This window comes from Artibeus jamaicensis, unplaced genomic scaffold, assembly GCF_021234435.1.
Source record: "Artibeus jamaicensis isolate MK-2021 breed Jamaican fruit bat unplaced genomic scaffold, CSHL_Jam_final contig_415, whole genome shotgun sequence".
In the NCBI taxonomy this organism is placed as follows: Eukaryota; Metazoa; Chordata; class Mammalia; order Chiroptera; family Phyllostomidae; genus Artibeus; species Artibeus jamaicensis.
In genome coordinates this window covers 41,117,370-41,134,887 of record NW_026521823.1, presented here as the reverse complement: position 1 = coordinate 41,134,887, position 17,518 = coordinate 41,117,370, and the positions used below count along the sequence as shown (strand labels likewise).

Sequence of the window (17,518 nt, the reverse complement as noted above, 5' to 3'; positions counted from 1 at the left end):
CGTGTTATTCACACTTTAAAATGGGAGCTGCTCACCCCAGAGCGCTGCGTCCGGATTGGGTCACGGAAGGAACGTACGGGAGCAGGTCCCATTGTCCAGACCGGGACACCTGCCTCCAGGGTACATCCCCGATGGAGATGGTGTGACTGGACCTGCCCTTCCGAAATCTGACGGCCGCCCCTGCCCCGTCACCTCTCACAGTGTCACAAGGAAGGGGGGACGCACAGGGGCCAGAGGATGCGGAGCGAGCGCTGAGTGGCCCTGGGGGCGGGAGCGGAGGCAGACGTGTGGGGATCGTTCAACGTGATGGCCCGTCCGCTTGTCACCAGTCAAAGACCAGGGCGGACAGGGAAGTAGGCACAGTCACCTCTTCCCGGAACAGACGTTTGATTTAACAGCCGCTGAAACGACAAAATTACTCCTCTCCACAGTCAGCACTCGGTGACTTGCTTAGAGATTCTTTAGGGATTTCAGAAGGTATCTGTAGTCTATAATCTGAAAAACTCGCGAGCTGCGCTGTGGGCAGCAGCCGCCGGCCGCGTGAAGCCGTTGAAACGCCATGGGCCCGACTGCGGTGTCGGATGCCGCCCGCTCTCCAAGGCTCGGCACAAAGAAGACGAGGAATGTGTCGCCCATAAATTTTAGATCGCTTACATCTCAAAATTAGATGGCAGAGTCCTTCGGTCAGATGACATCTGCAAAGATCGATTTCGCCGGTTTGGCCCCTTTTTAATACTAAATTACATGTACGGTGCACGTTGTGTTGATAAGGGCAGCAGCACCCGGGACCGAGGAAAGTGGCTTCTGTCAAAAGTCGGCGGCAGCAGCAGTGAGCCAAGCGTTGAGGGTGGGACCCGTGTGAGGACACACAGGCAGTTGCTTCGTTCGAATCTCGCGACACTCCACCGGTTTCTTTCCGAAGCGTGTGCGTTACAGCGCCAAGGGAGACACACGTCTGGGACCGCAGGGGAAAGAAGCGAAAATCGAGTTTATCAGCAGTGGAGTGATCTACTTCTTCTGGTCTACGTGGTCCTCGGGGGAAATGTTACAGAAGTTAGTCATCTTTAGGATGGGGTGCTTGTTCCCGCAGCTAATTAATGAACTTGAATTGAGTGAAGTTACGATCTGATTGTCTCCCCAGCGTTCGGGTCGGGTCTAAGATTCCGGTGGCCGGCGCTCTGGGCTCTTAGGAGACGCCGCCCAGGAGTTCTCTCCCTGGAAATGCCTGTTCCTGCGGTCAGCCGTCCGCTAGGCCAGTGACTGATGACACACATCCTCGCTGCTCGTGCGTTTGCACAAAACAAGGGTTGGAGGTTGAACAACAGGAACCGAACTTCCAGTGAGACGCGCACAGCTTTCAACCGAAGGGTGGGTAGTGTCCTTTTATCTCCCTCGATTCCGTGGGATGTTCTAGAACACGGACTTCAGAATTCTTTTATTCACAAGAGACTGTTTTAGGGTTATTTTGCGAGTGGCATTTTTAAATAAAACCTCAGGTCAGTGGAGTATAACATCCACCTTCGCTCGGTGTGAGAGAGACAACAGCCACTTAGTGTTTCAGAGCAAACCATTTGTAGTCACTTCTCACTCCGTGACCTCGACGGGAAAGTCACAGTCTGTCTTTCCCTTCAGAACTCCTTTGCCTTTCCCCTGCACCCCCCCCCCGGACTGGATATTTTGCCCCTCCCCACCCGGCTGTCCCCACGTGGAGACCCGGTGTGGTGCGTCGGTGGTGGGGCCTCTGGGAGGCGCCAGCCCAGGAGGCTGCAGCCCTGGGGAAGGGGGTCAGTGCCCGATGCGAAGACCCCTTCTGCCCTGGGGGGCTTCGGGGCGCAGAGGTCCGTCTGAGTCAGAAACGGGGGCCTGGGGCCTGTGGGCATCTTCATCGTGGGCGTCACAGCTTCCAGAATCGTGACGAGTAGGGCTCGTGGTTTATCGTCCGCGCTGCCTGTGGCGTTCGGTTACAGTGGCCGGATGAACAAGGCGTTTCCTCACTGATTGAAGAATCCGTCACTTACACTAGAAACCTACATGATTTTATTAACCAATGAACACAGTAAATCCAACAACAATTTTTAAAAGAAAACCTATAAGTGATGATATCCAGAGCCACATGTATCTGTCGTACACATGCTTACCTTGCAGATGAGAGAAGTTCAAGACCCATGAGGAGGGTTAGCCATTGGCTGATACGTACGTAGCAGGATGTACACTTTTGTAGCATGTTTAGGGCAACGAAATCACCCGATAGTCATAGTTCTAAGCTGTGTCTTTCTCTCTGATGTAAAAAGAATAATTACCACACCAAAGCTATAAAATTAACTTACCGCAGTTAAGATACAGAAGTGAAGATATTTATGAACGGCGTTTTCTTGGGAGTCAGAGTCGTAACATATCCTCTCGAAATCTGAGAAAGATAAACAAGCAGCTGCTTTTAAAACTAAAACCAGTTACCAAGTGAAAAGGTTTTGTGCATTGTTTATGGATTTTGTTGTTTGTACTTTGTCCTTTAAAGCACATCATAATCAATACTCAGTTTGTTGTGACCCCAAGTCTCATACGTATTTTAGACAGGGATTAGTATTTTATCTCAATATTTACACACACCAGGGGAGTAGAGTCTAATAATCCAACAAGAGTAAGAAGTCAGCATTAATCTGTAGCAAAATGAACTAGTCTTTTAGCACACACATCGGCCCTGCTTATGCGTGGAGGAAACCGTTTCCTTCCTCGTTCTCAGGACGAGGTGGGGAAGCGGGAGGCGTCTGTGACTCCCTCAGTGAGAACATCTCACTGTTCGCACTCTCGCCTTAGCTTTCGGCCATCTGTTTAGGCTTGGCCTCTTCCCGCTGCTGGGTGGCCGTCACAGCCACGCGGACACAGAGGCCCGGTTTTAAAGGTAGTGGATGAAGTGTGTGTTTCTGATGTTGTTATTCCTATCTTATTTGTTCATTCTAAAAGTACTTTCCAGAATCTTCTTTGTACCAGCAGCTGTGGAAAGTGGTGACCGGGGAGGCTTGGTGTGGGGGGCGCCGCGCCGGGACCCGGCTGCAGGGGCTCAGACGTGTGCAAGGAGGGAGAGGAAATGAGGCTGCATTTTCTAGCTGCTGCACGGGTGAGGGTTGGCCTTCCTCAGTTACTCAGGAGTCCTAGCGATCGCTGACTAGTTAGGATGTTACTTTGAGTATTAATTCTGGACTCTTACCAGACAAGGTTACCCGTACTTCCTGTGCTTGACGTCTCCGCAGTGAAGGCTGACAGCTCCCGGGGTGTTTCGGACTCTCTTCCCATCTGGGCGTCCGGGCAGCATCTGGTCGGCGATGTTTACACCAGAAGGTTCTCTCGCCTCTGAGACAACGGGTGACGGATGTTCCAAGTCCTCAGCCCAGGATTCTCAGTCTTTAAACAGTTGGCGACGCGTTGAGGTCAAGGTTGCAGGAGAGACTCCCCACGCTTCCCCGCCCAGCGCTCCCTGCCGCCGCAGCGTCCGGGGCCGGCCATCTCCTCTCGGCTGTGGCTGCGGTTGGGGGAGGACATGTCGTGCTGGACGGGGACTCGTGACTTGTGCAGATGTGACAGAAGGTGGTTGTGGTGAGAACGAAATTGAGAGAATACGTCAATCCCAAGAAATTTTAATATAAAAGTTTCCCAACCTGTCGCTAAATGAGCTATTTTCAGTTTGCTGAGGAGGCAGAGGTTACTTGGTGGCCATTTATTTATGCAGAGAAAGAAGAAGAAGAAGTTCCTTTGCCACTGTTTGGACCTTGAGCTTTTTAACGTTCAGCTAACTTAATACATGCAATGCGGCGTTGGGAGTCAGGACTTCCCGTGAACCTTCCTGGTATCGAATTCTGGGACCAGAGATGAAAGTACCCCCTTCTGGACTCCTGTCACGGTGTTGGGTTACTCTGGGGAGCCAGACACCTACACCAGTGCCCAGGATATTATGGTCTGGCTGAATTTAGTCACAGATAAAAGTTCAGACTGTCTCCGGCTTTCAACAGTGTTCTGGGGGAGGTAACATTATCCCGACTGGAACAGAAGTAAATATTTTGACTCTATTCCTCATACAGGTGATGGACCAAAAGCCGCGTTATGAATGTTTGGAGGCGGTTAGACAGTTACTCAGAGTTGGCCGTGGTGTGTCTGGGTGAGCCAAAGCAGGTGGGGTCTGTTTGCTCTCAGAAGGGCTTTCCACCCGAGGGGAGAGTTGAGCCTTTTTTGAGCCTTTGTGAACATCCTGGCCGCTTTCATTTGTCTGCACTGAGAGTCTAGGCACTAAAGAAAGGCAATTCTGTATAATCACCGTGATCTTTGTTATGCTAAGGTTGTGGCTTTGTTTACTGTCAAGACTAGCAGCCTCCTGTCTGAACCCAAACACGGAAACCCTGCTGGGAGGTGGACGGCCATTGCTTTGAAGGTGAACAGGACGAGGGCTTGACCTTCCTGCTCTCTGACCAGGAGAAGCAGCCCGAGGACCAGAGCCCCGGGGAGCACCGGCGGGGAAAGGCAAAGGTCCTTCACATCTGGCCCCGAACCTCTGTCGTTCACCGACTCCCATCACGTCTTCATTTCTTAAACTCACGTGAAAGAGTATGGCGAATCCAGTTGGCTGCGATTTCTTAACGAATGGTTTCCATCTCGTCACCAGCCATTCCCAGGGAAATGCAAGCAGCTCTGGTCCAGGTTCTGCCGCCGAGGAAGCAGGCACGCGGCGGCCTCGATGCCGGGGAGCTGGAGGCCCGCGTTGCTGGTTTCTGGGCCCCGGACCGCCTGGGTCATGCCGTGGTGGACTTGGTGCTGTGGGGTGGGCGTGGGGCGGGATGGGGACAAGAATGGTTACTAGTGCGGGCCTGGAAAACGAATAGGAATTGAACTCTGGGAATGTTCAAATACTAGGCTTATTATAGAATTGGCCTTGGGCTTTGTAATCAGATTATATATGCACAACCAAGTCCTGAACATTATGTTCACATCTCCTGATATTTAAAGATAAGTAATGAAAAAAAATTGAGACAATCCCTAATCTCCAAACAGATTGTATTACAGAAATTTATAGATTGATAAAATGCAGTTTGGGTATCTTGGAACAGAGTGGTACTAAGTATTGAGAATTCAAGCCAAAACATGTAAGATCAGCCTGTGTCGTCGGGGATATTCCACCTGTTCACAGCGGCGTAGAGAACAAAACTTCGAGTCTGCTTTTAAACTGTTTCAATTTGATATAAGTAGTGAATGATACTTATCCTCTGTGTAGAGACTCAAAGTGATTTTTTAAAAGATGAGTATTTTATACGTATGTACTTGAACACCAGCATTTTCTTGGGTGAGTCCAACATTTTCTTCCCAGTTTTGGAAATCATCAGTAGTTTTATCAAGGAAACAAGTTCCTGGAGATCGATTTATCGTTTCTTACGTTCTCCATCAGACTTGAACGTCTCTGATTGCACAGAAGAATAAGCTAGAGGGAGGAATGTCTTCACCCTCTTCCTTCAGAGCGATCTTGCGAGGATCAGAGAGCAGTCCACCCCGTATCTGCCCTTCCCTCGTCCCCCTTTCACGGATTCCAGTGGAATTGGACTGCATTTCTCTGAACTGCTTTTCCTTGGCAACTGTTTGAGATACTCTGTCTCGGTGCTCCTTGCGTGACGATGGATTTTCCAAGACCAACTTGGTCTTGAATAATTTCCGAGCACTGAGGGCAGGTCTGGGCTGAGACAGGGTTCTCCACCCCCACTCAGACAACACCGTGAGGGTCGCGGGACCGCCTGGGCTGTTTCATGTGGCGTTAAGACAGCGATTGTCAACCCGAAAGCATCTTTCAGACATGCAACTCCTGAGTTGCATTTAGTCAGGGGCACTGACCTCGTTCCCTCGGATCGTCAAATTAAAAAATGACACCAGCCAACCCAACAAGAGCCATCAGTGTGAATGAATAAAAATTATATCTATTTTTTGTCAGATCAGCAAAAAATGTATTTTCGTTGTGCCACAGAATTTAGTAATTAGTTTATGTGCCATGAGATGGGAGAGGTGGAAAATCTCTTTGTTAGGAAGAAACACAAGCAGCTAATTTTGTAATTTCTGGAAATAAGGACAAGAATGTTAAGTGTCCTTCTCATCGCTGACGTTAATGACTTCAACAGGGGCTTTTCCGTGGCACTCACAGGAGTGATTAGTTCCTGATTAAACGGGCCCCTAGCCTGGAGAATGTCCAACCGTTAGTTCGACTGCGTGAACACGCGTGGACACGCGTGGACACGCCCGTGGCGGGCCTGGGGAGGGCAGGCAGACCCGTGCACAACGGCCCACGTAGCACGTAACTGAAATGTGGGAGAAAAGGGGAATCGGGAATTGTAAGGTGCGTTCAGAGGACGCCTGGAGAAAAAGAACCGGAGGCCCTGGGCGTGCCGGCAGAGGCCGCGTCCGAGGGCAGGGGGATTGACTCCCCACCAGAAGACAAGAGGCGGGTGATTGCAGGCAAAGTTGTGGACAAACTCAAACCGACAACAGTAGCCAAGGCCCAGCCTTGGTCGGAGCCTCCTGCAAAGTGTGGGAACCTGGAGGACAGCGCTGCCGGCTGGGAAAGGAAGGGCCTGGGGAGGGGTCTCGGGGCCTTGGAGGTCTCGCCTGCCACCTGGGCCTCTGCCTGAGGACTGGGAAACAGCGGAAAGAGACACAGTTAGATTTGCATCCGTCAAGGCCCAGTCTCTCAGCTTGTGGTTCAGGGGTCGGGAGGGGGAGGGGGATCGGGGGTGGGGGGAGCAAGGCTGGGAGGCTAACGGCTGGGGCAGAAAGGAGACCTGCTTTCCGAGCTTAGCCCTGTGATGACGACCTCTGAGGTGTCGGCAGTGTCTCGGGCCAGTCTGAACCAGGAGGGGTCTGGCCACGAAATAAAGAGACGAACACAAGGTGAGGAGGCCCACGTGGTAACAGGTCGAGGCAGATAAGTCATCCTGAACGTGCTTGTGATACCGGCAAGTCTGGGACGTTTTTCAGCAACTTTGTTGAGGCACAGGGGGCACAGCACAAACCGGACGTATTTGCAGTGAATCCGTGGGCACTTCCCACCCAGTGAACAGAGGTGCGTACCTCTTGCCCCCACAGCTTCCTCTGCCCTGTAATGATCTCTTTGCACACCCGCCCCTCCCCCGGCCCCTGGCGCCCTGCCGCTGTCACCGTGGGCCACCTCGCAGTCTCGAGTCCGTATGAATGGACTCACCCAGCAGGTGCTCTTTCGACTCTGCCTGCTTCACTCATAATGACTCCGCGAATCTGCCGTGTGTGTGTCCGTCCGTCCGTCATCCCTTCTCTCTGTGTTGAATGGTTGAGTCACTCACGGTGTGAACACACCACGTTTTGTTTCTCCGTTTGCTGTGCGTTGGGTGTTTGGATTGGTCCTTGTTTTCAGCTGTCGCCTCCAACCTGCCGTGACCTTTATGTGAACGTCTTTGAAGAAGAGACATACACCTTGTTTTCTCTTTTTCTGCATTATTATTTATTAACTATTGTACCACTTTCCATGCAAATCACTGTAAATGCCTGGGATCAAAACGAGGCCATTTTATGGTGAGTGCAGGTTTAACTTAAAAAAACCCCTGAAAACTGTTCACAGACTGATTGGCCATTGACCTCCCCATGGGCAATGGGTGAGGGTTCGGTTCTCTGAATTCCCACCGACACATGTCACCGTCTGTTTATTCCAGCCCTTCCCGTGGGTGTGTGATGGCACCTGCTTGTGGTTTTCACCCGCACGTCCCCAGGGACAAGGGACACTGAGCGTCTTTCATGTGCTTGTTCAGCACAGGTGTCTGTTCAAACCTTGAGTCCATTTCTAAACATCTGAGTCGTTTTCTCGTTCTGGTGTTTGGATGGTTGACGTACACATGGTCAGAGGGAGTTAGGGTCGAGCAACAGAGTGTTTTGGAGCCCAGGGACTCTCGCTTTTTGTGCCTCTATGACTTTCAAGTGATCATTTTCTGATAGAAGAAAACATGGTCTGATAATGTAAACTCAGGAATGTGGTCAAACCAGGCACATCCCTGGGTAGTCACAGTTCCTCTTATGTCGGCACTTCCTGTCACCTACCGCAGCCCAGGTGCGCTTCCTCAGGTCGGCACCTGCGAGTTCCCTGAGCCCTGCGAGTCCTTCCCTCGGGGTTTAGCCCGCAGTCCGATCAAGGTTTCATGCCTCTCGTTTTTTCCAGCCCCCAAACTTCACTTTTTAAATTCCATCACACGAAAGCTGTAGTTTAACTAGGTAACAGTTGTGTAGATTTTTAATGCCTTGCTTCCCTCAGCAGCTGAATAATTTATGTCAGTTCAAATATACCCTTTCCCAGGAAGCCCTTAGGAAGAAGATTTAATCACAGTAGCAGACTGGTATGGGAGAAGGTTTTATGTAGAGGACCTTCTCGTCTCAGAGAATCTTAAAGGTGCATCATTTATCATCAGTCCTCATGAGAAAATAAGGAAATAAAAAAATAGAATAGAGGGAAGGAAATTAAACATGGAAGGAAAGTATTTACGGACTTGAAATACGTGTAATGCATTTGAAATAGCGATGTTTATGAAAACCGTGGAACCCCGACCCGTCCCCTGGGGAGCCACCGGAACACGGGTGACTGTCCGTGCCGTGTGTGAGTTATGTGCCCCCCAGAACGAAGCCTTCAGCTCCTCACCCCAGAAACTCAGAATTCTGCTGCATTTGGAAACAGGGTCACAGGTCACACCGATCAAAGTAGTTTAGGCGAGGTCACCCTGGAGCGGGACAGGCTCCTGATCCAGTGTGACCCGTGTCCTTGCCGGATGACAGAACGCATGTGACAGGAGCCGCGTGGGGAGAGAGCGAGTGACAGCAGAGAAGGAGGTGAAAGGACGCAGCTGCCAGCCGAGGGGCATCTGGCCAGAGGTTCGCACGGGTCGGGGGCTCCATCCAGGGTCCCGGAGGGGGCGCGACGCTGCCCACTCCTTGATTTTGGACTGGAAGCCTCCAGTCCAAAGGTAATAAGGAGACACTAAGTGTCTGCTGTTTTCTGCCGCCGGGTGCGCGGCACTCGGTACGGGGGCCCCGGGACCCCGGGACCCCAACACGACCAGCCTCTGTCTTTCCATGGAAACTCAGGGGCCAAGTGGAGGTGCAGCGCGTGCACTAAACCCTTCCCCGCGCACTGGACAGCAGCGCCCGGGGCTGGGTGGGGGCAGCGGCCGCTGCCTGGGCTGCAGGCTCGTTCTGCTGGGGATTCCCGCCCGGGACGCAGCTCCTGCTTCTCTCGCACAGGCCCCCATGTGCCTGGCCCGGTCCTTGTTTGTAAGGCATTTTCCACACAGGCTTCGTCGTGAGCTGGCCTTTCCCACTGAGATGCGCGTTAGCTCAGGCGGCCATCCTAGGGGTAGACCCAGCTGGACGGGAACAGAGGACCCTGAACTCGAGGCAAACAGAAATCCTGCCACTGATGGGGAGAGAGGAAGTGACACATCTCTGCTTCTGAAGAACATCGTGTAGGTCATTTGAGAGAGAGAGAGTTGTCCCAGTATGTCAAGGCCATGGGTTCAATCCCTAGTCAGGGCACATCCGAGTGTTAACCAATGAGTGCATCAGTAAATGAAAGAACAAATCTCTCTCTTTTTCAAATCAATAAAAAGTTTTTTAAAGAGAGAGGAAGAGGGAAGCCCACTATTCGGTAATCTTTGGGAGACATTGGGGCACGGCGGAGGGAGAGAAGGCCCGGCCGCAGGGACAGTCCCTCTGACAGGCCCTTCCTGTCTCACGCTCCTCCACCCGGAGCGGGGCCAGTGCTCGGAACCCTCTGGGCTGTGCCTCCTGCTCCTGTGTCCGCTGCTGCCCTCTGCTGCCCTCTGCTGCCCGCACTGCCGGCGGTGGCAGCGTGGGCTCGGCTCTCCCCAAACGCGACGTTTCTCACTCCTCATGGACTGGTTGGTTTTGTCCCAACCTCGTTCCCTAGATAAGGAACAACTGAGTATTGTTTTTTTAGCCTCGGAGATGTGTGAGCCCAGGGTCTGAGGAGTTGCTGTCAGGGAAGCGGAGAGTTTAGGGAGCGTGAGAGAGGGCGGTCTCCTGACCCCAAACACTGACCGCTCCGTGCGATTGGCGTGCCTGGGACAGACGGACTCTTCCCTTCGATCGTGTGTGTGTGAGTCAGCCGGGCAGAGGCAAGACTCTGCCGGTGGCATCGGCTGCTGGTTCGGAAACGCACGTACGAGGCAGACCGTGTTTTACCGGGTCTTGTACAGTTTAATGTCCTCAGAAATAAGTGGTCTTGACATTCTGGGAAGAGCAACTACATCCTTCCACCTTGTAGGAGGAGGTAGTGTTCGCTCCAGTCTGTCTTTTTGTCCTCCCCTGGGTCTTTGTCCCAATGGGAGATGGCGCAGCAGAGCCTAGCCCTCCAGACCAGGAGGCTCTGGGTGGGAGTGGGCGCCCCTTCTGAACACGCCCCTCCCAGTGCCGAAAGCGTTGGCGGCTCTTCAGGGGAACCAGCGCATTGTGGGGGTGGCGGGGTCAAGATTAAGACCAAGCCTTGTGCAGTTTTCCAGCTACCGTCCTCCCCTCTGTTCACCGACGGCCAGCAGTCACATGGTGGCACCTTAAAGACTGTGTGACCTGCTGCTTTCACATCTGTCTTCCTTTTTAAGAAGGCCTCTGGGTGGCCACCTAGCAATGGTTGGCAGCTTCTTTCCTCTGTTATTTCCTGATAGTTTAAATCATTCTTCACAGGCTCCCTGAGGAGGAACACTGGTGAGTGGATGCGGAATTTCTACCAGCTGCTGCCCTTTGTCATGTTCAGAGAACTCACAACATCGATTGACTTTCCCTTCCCACCACCTAATTTGGGTTTTGCTTGTTTGCCAAGTTCAATGGTTTAATGTATGCAATGTTGCTTTTTCACCGCCCACCTTATTTCCTTTGCCTTTGTGTTTTCCACTTCCCATTACTGCCCACTCATCATTCCGGCTCGGTTGCCAAACCGATTTTGAATCCAGGCCCAGAAATGATTTAAGAAGTTGGATCCTGCCCCCGCCTCACCGGCACTGCCAGATGGAATTTGTCATCGCCCCTTCTGGGTTGGTAGACATCTGAAGAGTGGTTGGTGCCCTAGTGATACATGCCTTGACCTCCAGTCTGCAAATCTGAATGTGACATACATGTCCAGGGACAGTAGTCAGGGGATTCGATGACTGGATAGAAGATTCTTTGAACTTGGGGCTGGGGTGGTGGGTCAGGACAGTCCGTGGAAGACGGAATCTGAAGGGCACCAATCCGTCTTCGTGACCGATCTTAAGCTTTTCAGCCCGTGTATTCTCAGATATGGTTACATCTTAATTACTTTTGAACCTTTTAATAAGGCTGATGAGAACTTAATTAGTTCACTCCTTATTTTATTGTTCTTCCCTTGGCTTGAAGTATTATCTTTTGAATGCACATTTCTTACAGAAATCTTTGAAAATTAATCCCCAACTTTGTGACACTATTTTAACTAAGCTTAGGTTACATAATCCGTAAATATTTATAAGATGGCATGGTTACAATACTCTGTAATATGCTGAAAGGGAAAGGCGTTTTATGTTGGGTGTGCAACTGTGATTGTGCAGGTGTGTAGATGGACGTCCGAGTGTGCCCACACGTCCGTGTCAGAGCGCATAGATCTGTAGATGCCACCGTGGTCGTGCGCAGCGTTGACCCAACGCACGATCAGATTTCTGCGAACCGCAGCTCCACGCAGCTCTGACTCCTCTTCCTTTTCCCGTTTAGTTCGTGGCCCAGCCCAACTGCCAACAGCTGCTGGCCTCCCGCTGGTACGACGAGTTCCCCGGGTGGAGGCGGAGACACTGGGCCGTGAAGATGGTGACCTGCTTCATCATAGGCCTGCTCTTCCCCGTCTTCTCCGTGTGCTACCTGATCGCTCCTAAGAGCCCCCTGGGACTGTTCATCCGAAAGCCATTCATCAAGTTCATCTGCCACACTGCGTCCTATCTGACGTTTTTGTTTCTGCTGTTGCTGGCTTCCCAGCACATCGACAGGTCAGACTTGAACCGGCAAGGGCCGCCACCAACCGTCGTCGAGTGGATGATATTACCGTGGGTCCTGGGTAAATGTGCTCCCATAGAACATATAAGCGCGTGATCCTGCCGCGAAACCGCGTCGCTCAGCGAAGAACACGCCTTGGGGCTCGGGGCGCCCCCCGCAGCTCCCTCCGCCCCAGCTCCGAGGCGAGGCCCCACCGCGAAGTAATGCTTCCCCAGCTGGTCGGGCCCGCGCCTGCATGCGGTCTAGGGAAGGGGACCCGAGGTCCCGAGAGTGCTTCTCTGGGTGTTTGCTTGTGCGTTTAACTTTTAAAGGCGTTCAGCGTGGGCTGCGGGCCGTGCAGGAGTCACCGGTCCGATTTTGTAATAGATAGACCTCCTGGAAGATAAGTAGAAACGCCTCGTCAGAATTAGTCATTCTGGACACCAAGTGACGGTGAACATTCTCTAACACTCAACCCTTTCTCTTTTGAATTACACAGTAAGTCAGAATAATAGGAGATTGAACAGTAGGGCATCCTTCAGTGTTTGTGTGTCCGTTCATGGACTGCCGGGCAGCTGTCTTTGTCAGTGGAGAGAAAATTGGTCATTTAAAAAAAATTAAATTAGTTCAATTTAATTTTAAAGGAGGGACTGAGCAGGAGGATTAAAGGCGATGGGTAGCGGTGACTCAGACTCTTCCCGAACGTGTGATGGAGACAAAAGGGGTGGTCTCACTGGGTGCCGGTGCTCCGGAGCCTGTTCCGTGTCTCCCTTCCTCCTGCCTGGTGGAGTCGGTGGTGCCCCCCTTTACGCACTCAGGTTTGTAACCGCAGGACTGAACACCTTACAGAGAAGAGCGTGGCTTGTCCGCGTGTCCCCCCTCTGCTCATTTTACTGAGACATAGAAGCTCAGGGCTTCTCCCAAGGCTTCTCGAACCACCTTCGATCTTCAGCTACTGCCACAACCATGCAGTTCTTGTGGTGGAAAGAAATATTTTCCTTTATTCCTGCTAAATGTGCTGTTCTCTGTATTCAGAGGGTGCTTCCTGGGCCTGTGATACCAGGATTTATGAAAAATGATTACTTTTAGACCTCCCATCTGTTTATCCTGGAAAAAGACCTGTTTGTTTTACGTGCTCACGTTGTGAGTTTTCTCTCTTTACCACCTGTCCTCTGAGATCAGTCCCTTCATCTCCTGAAGAAGTACAGTTTCCCTTGGGAATTTGTTTTTTATGCACTTCTCTGTGTTTCAACAGTAAGAACAGACTCAGCCTTACAAATCCAAATATCTTGTTTCTGTGTTAATTTTACTATCTTTCCTGCTGAAGTTCAACATCTCGTTGAGTATTTAAACTCAAGTCTATTGAGCTTTATATCCTCGAATCCGTAACGGCTTTTATATCCTTCCGCTGTCATTGGTGACTTGGACTCGGCTCCAACAGAACTTTTCGTTTATGTTTTCAATTAAAAAACGTATTTCCTATTACAGTTGACATTCAATATTATTTTATATTAGTTTTAGGTGTACAGCATAGAGAATATAGTCAATAATATTGCAAACCTTTTTAAATTATTTTTTCTTCAGACTTTCTTATACAGGGTGGGGCAAAAGTAGGTTTCCAGTTGTGAGGACAAAGTACAGAGTTTATTCCTGTATTACTATTGATTAATTATTGTGTTTTTCCTGAATTCCTTTTTTAAAAATTGTATTTCATTGATTATACTATTACAGTTTCCCAATTTTTCCTCCTTTGCCCCCCTCCAGTCATCACCCCCCACTCCCTCAGGCCCCCCCCCCTGTTCATGTCATGGGTCACGTGTACGAGTTCCATGGCTTCTCCCTTTCCCACACTGCACTCCACACCCCCCAGGCCGCCCTGCGACCACCTGTTTGTACTTCCCCCCTCACCCCTCTCATCTAAACCCCCCTGTGTCCATGGGCCTCCCTGTTCTTCTTGTTTGCTTAGTTTATTAGATTCAACTGTCGATAGGTATGTATTTACTGCCATTTTAGTGTTCGTATTTTGATCTTCATTTTCTTAAATAAGTCCCTTTAAGATTTCATGTCATAATGGTTTGGTGATGATGAGCTCCTTTAGTTTTTTTCTTGTCTGGGAAGCTCTTTATCTGCCCTTTGATTCTAAATGACAGCTTTGCTGGGTAGAGCAACCTTGGCTGTAGGTCCCTGCTTTTTGTGACTTTGAATATTTCTTGCCAGTCCCTTCCAGCCTGCAAAGGTTCTTTCGAGAAATCAGCTGACAGGCTTAGGGGACTCCCCTGTAGGTAACAAACATCTTTTCTCTCGATGCTTTTAAGATTCTCTCCTTATCTTTCACTTTTGGCATTTTAACGATAACGTGTCTTTGAGTGGACCTTTACACACCCGTCTTGTTTGGGACTCTGCGTTCTTCTTGGACTTGCCTGTCTATTTCCTTCACCAAATTAGGGAAGTTTTCTTTCATTGTTTTTTCAATTAGATTTCCAATTTCTTGCTCTCTCTCTTCTCCATCTGGCACCCCTATGGTGCAAATGTTGAGACCCTTGAACTTGTCCCGTAGGCTGCTTACACTGTCCTTGGTGGTTTTTTTTCTTTAATTCCTTTTTCTTCTTGCTGTTCTGATTGGTTGTTTTTTGCTTCCTTATGTTCCAAATCATTGATCTGGTTCTTGGCTTCATCCACGCTACTGTTGACTTCCTGTAAATTGTTCTTTATTTCAGTCAGTGTATCTCTTGTTTCTGACTGGGTCTTTTGTATGCTATGAGGCCCCCTCCAAGTTCCTTGAGCATCCTTATAACCAGTGTTTTGAACTCTGCATGTGATAGGTTGCTTTTCTTCATTTTGTCTCGTTCTTTTTCTGGAGTTCTGATCTGCCCTTATTGTGCTGATTTTCACGGAACAGCTGTCGCCCTGCCTTTTTCCCGCCGTGTATTGAAGGTTGTTGACTCTTCCTCTGTCCCATCAAGCAGCCGTTCTCATCTTGCAGGTGTTTGCTGTCAGGACGAACTGAAGCAAATAAGCAAAGGAACCTGAAAGCCTCACACAGGAATCCAACTCATGATTTTGGTCATCTTAAGATAACTAGCAGAAAAACAGACTGGAGGTGATTAGGTTATAACTCTCGCAACAGATAGGCAGACACTACACAGACAGACACCAGTGCACCTCTCAGACTGTCAGTTTACCCTTTAAACTGGGATGAAAACGGAAGCAGTAGCTGTGTCCAGCATGCGCATGGGCCTGGCAACAGAGCTGTACTTTTTAAGTGTCTATCAACAGTCATTGGGCCCTCGCTGGTGTAGCTCAGTGGATTGCACACGGGCTGCGAACCAAGGGATCGTCGGTTCGATTCCCAGTCAGGACACATGCCTGGGTTGTGGGCCAGGTCCCCAGTGGGGGCCACGTGAGAAGCAACCACACATGGATGTTTCTCTCCCTCTCTTTCTCCCTCCCTCCCTTCTCTCTAAAAATAAATAATAAAATAAATAAAATCTTCTTTAAAAAAAGAGTCACTAGAAAGACTAAATGATGGAGTAAAAGGACCCTGGGGCCAGACTGGAGACCTTGTTGCTTCTGCCTCCTGTTGGCTGTGGCCCTGCCACGGGGTGGGGTTTAATTCAGGGGTTGAGTTTTAACATATATGCTGGGGCTCCAAAATGACTAAAATGGTCACTCGAATAATTCCCTTTTTACATAAAATGTACATGCAAACTAAGTAGCATGTGTGTGTGTATCATATGAAAACTCATCTGAATTACAGTAGCAATTTCATCTCAGGTAGATGTTGTTCGTTTCTGGAGAGAATGTGGAGTAAAATACGGAAAACTAAAACTTTGGGGTGCTAACTTCTAAGGCCTTCCAAAAACCGGTTTTTATTTTTCCACAGACGTCAGCATAACTCCGCGGCGACCATGACATTTGCATCAGAGCTTCTTTCCATCAGAAAAGTGTGCACACATATGAAATGTCTGGATGTAGACATAGCAGTTTAGCCTGAGTTATGAAATTGATAACACTGTATGTACAGTAAGTAGAATAATGATGAAGCCTATTATATTAGTGAGGCAGGAACACTTTGTTCTTAATGAAAATGGGCAGTGGTGTCTGTAGCGACTTGCCGTGTCCTGGGGCCTGACCCTGCACTCAGTGATTACTGAGTGTGTACGAATCTGGGCGCACTGAGCGTGATGGGAGGGGTGAACCGAGGCAGAGATGCACCATCGGAGACATCTAAGTGCTGTTAAAAATAACCTCTAGTGAATTCCTAGGCGTAAGCCAAGAAATGCTCATAATATCCGGATTATACATCTTTCCTATAGCACATGCTTATTTAACAGTGTTTCTGTAACAAAACTTGCCTCTTGTTTCCGTATTTATTGTGTATTTTTATCTTGTAAAAGGTTGATGTTAACAAATCTGAAAATGTTCACAAGGCCTGCCAAACTGAAAGTGTAAAATAGAAAAGGGTGACCACATTTTCATCCAGATTTTATATATGTGTGTGTCTATACATATACATGTATATATTCTTCCTTTTTGTGACAATTTATTCATCTTTTGCCTGATAGGCATTAAGAGCATACGGCTTCAGGTCGTCGCATGCTTCCTGCATTGCCCCTGAATGAACTCCCTCCCCAACATCCCCGAAGTTATTCTCACGGCGATGAGAAACAAGCCCGTGGTGGCCCCCCGCTCTCTCACTCGGCAAGGTGCTCCCGCCTCCGCAGCAAACCAGCCGAAGGCACCCGCAGCCACTCACATACCGCTGCAGAACATTGTTTATTAATGTAAAGGGGTATTTTAATTTTCAGAAAACCAGGTAATTATTACAGTATGACATATCTCCCTCACTTTCCTGTTTATCTGTATGGAATAACTTTTTTAAGGTCACTTTTACAGATGTATCAAGACTGAAGCATTATAATCTCACACAACAAAATATTTATAGAGATTTAGTGGTTGGCTGTGCACATTCTGTTGCTGATCAAATGACTTTTTTCTGGAGAGGAAATTAAGTCTCTTCGGTCACGACAACGCGGTAACACCTCTGATGCACCGCAAGTCAAATCTACAGGCCATGAGAGAGTGCCTGGTGTTCAGGTGGTTGGGGGAAGGGGGCAGAGACAGGGCAGAAGAGTAGAAGGCAAAGGAGGAAGGAGGAGGGGTCAAAGCGAAAGAGGGGGGGGGGTGGGGGGGGGGGGGGGGGACGGGGGGAGCGGATGTGGTCGCTGGGAGCTGCGAATCACCAAATCACCGTGGAATCATAGTCGCAGCCGCAGGGCAGCAGGGTGAGGGAGGTAACAGTGGCGGAAGTGGAGAAGCTGAGCTCTGTGCTGAGGGATGTGGATGTGTGCTCTCGCTGGAACTGCACAGGGACGACTCCCTCTCATTGGACCCTAATGCATGGTGCTCGGTGCGGCGTTGGTGGTATAGTGGTGAGCACAGCTGCCTTCCATGATGCTAGCATCTCGTTTTCCAGAGAAGAAAGAGGCTT

At 49.9% G+C, this 17,518-nt stretch overlaps 1 protein-coding gene across 2 annotated transcripts in view; it reads left to right on the top strand.

The window, feature by feature from the left end:
• Positions 1 to 17,518, top strand: part of TRPC4 (transient receptor potential cation channel subfamily C member 4) — a 99,309-nt gene that overhangs the window by 53,222 nt on the left and 28,569 nt on the right. The window contains exon 4 of one of the 2 annotated variants that reach the window (XM_053665644.1): positions 11,773 to 12,109. In XM_053665644.1, coding sequence (XP_053521619.1) covers positions 11,773 to 12,109 — 337 coding nt within the window. Of the gene's footprint in view, positions 1 to 11,772; positions 12,110 to 17,518 lie in introns of those variants that run through there. The other variant, XM_037138713.2, reaches the window with a different exon arrangement.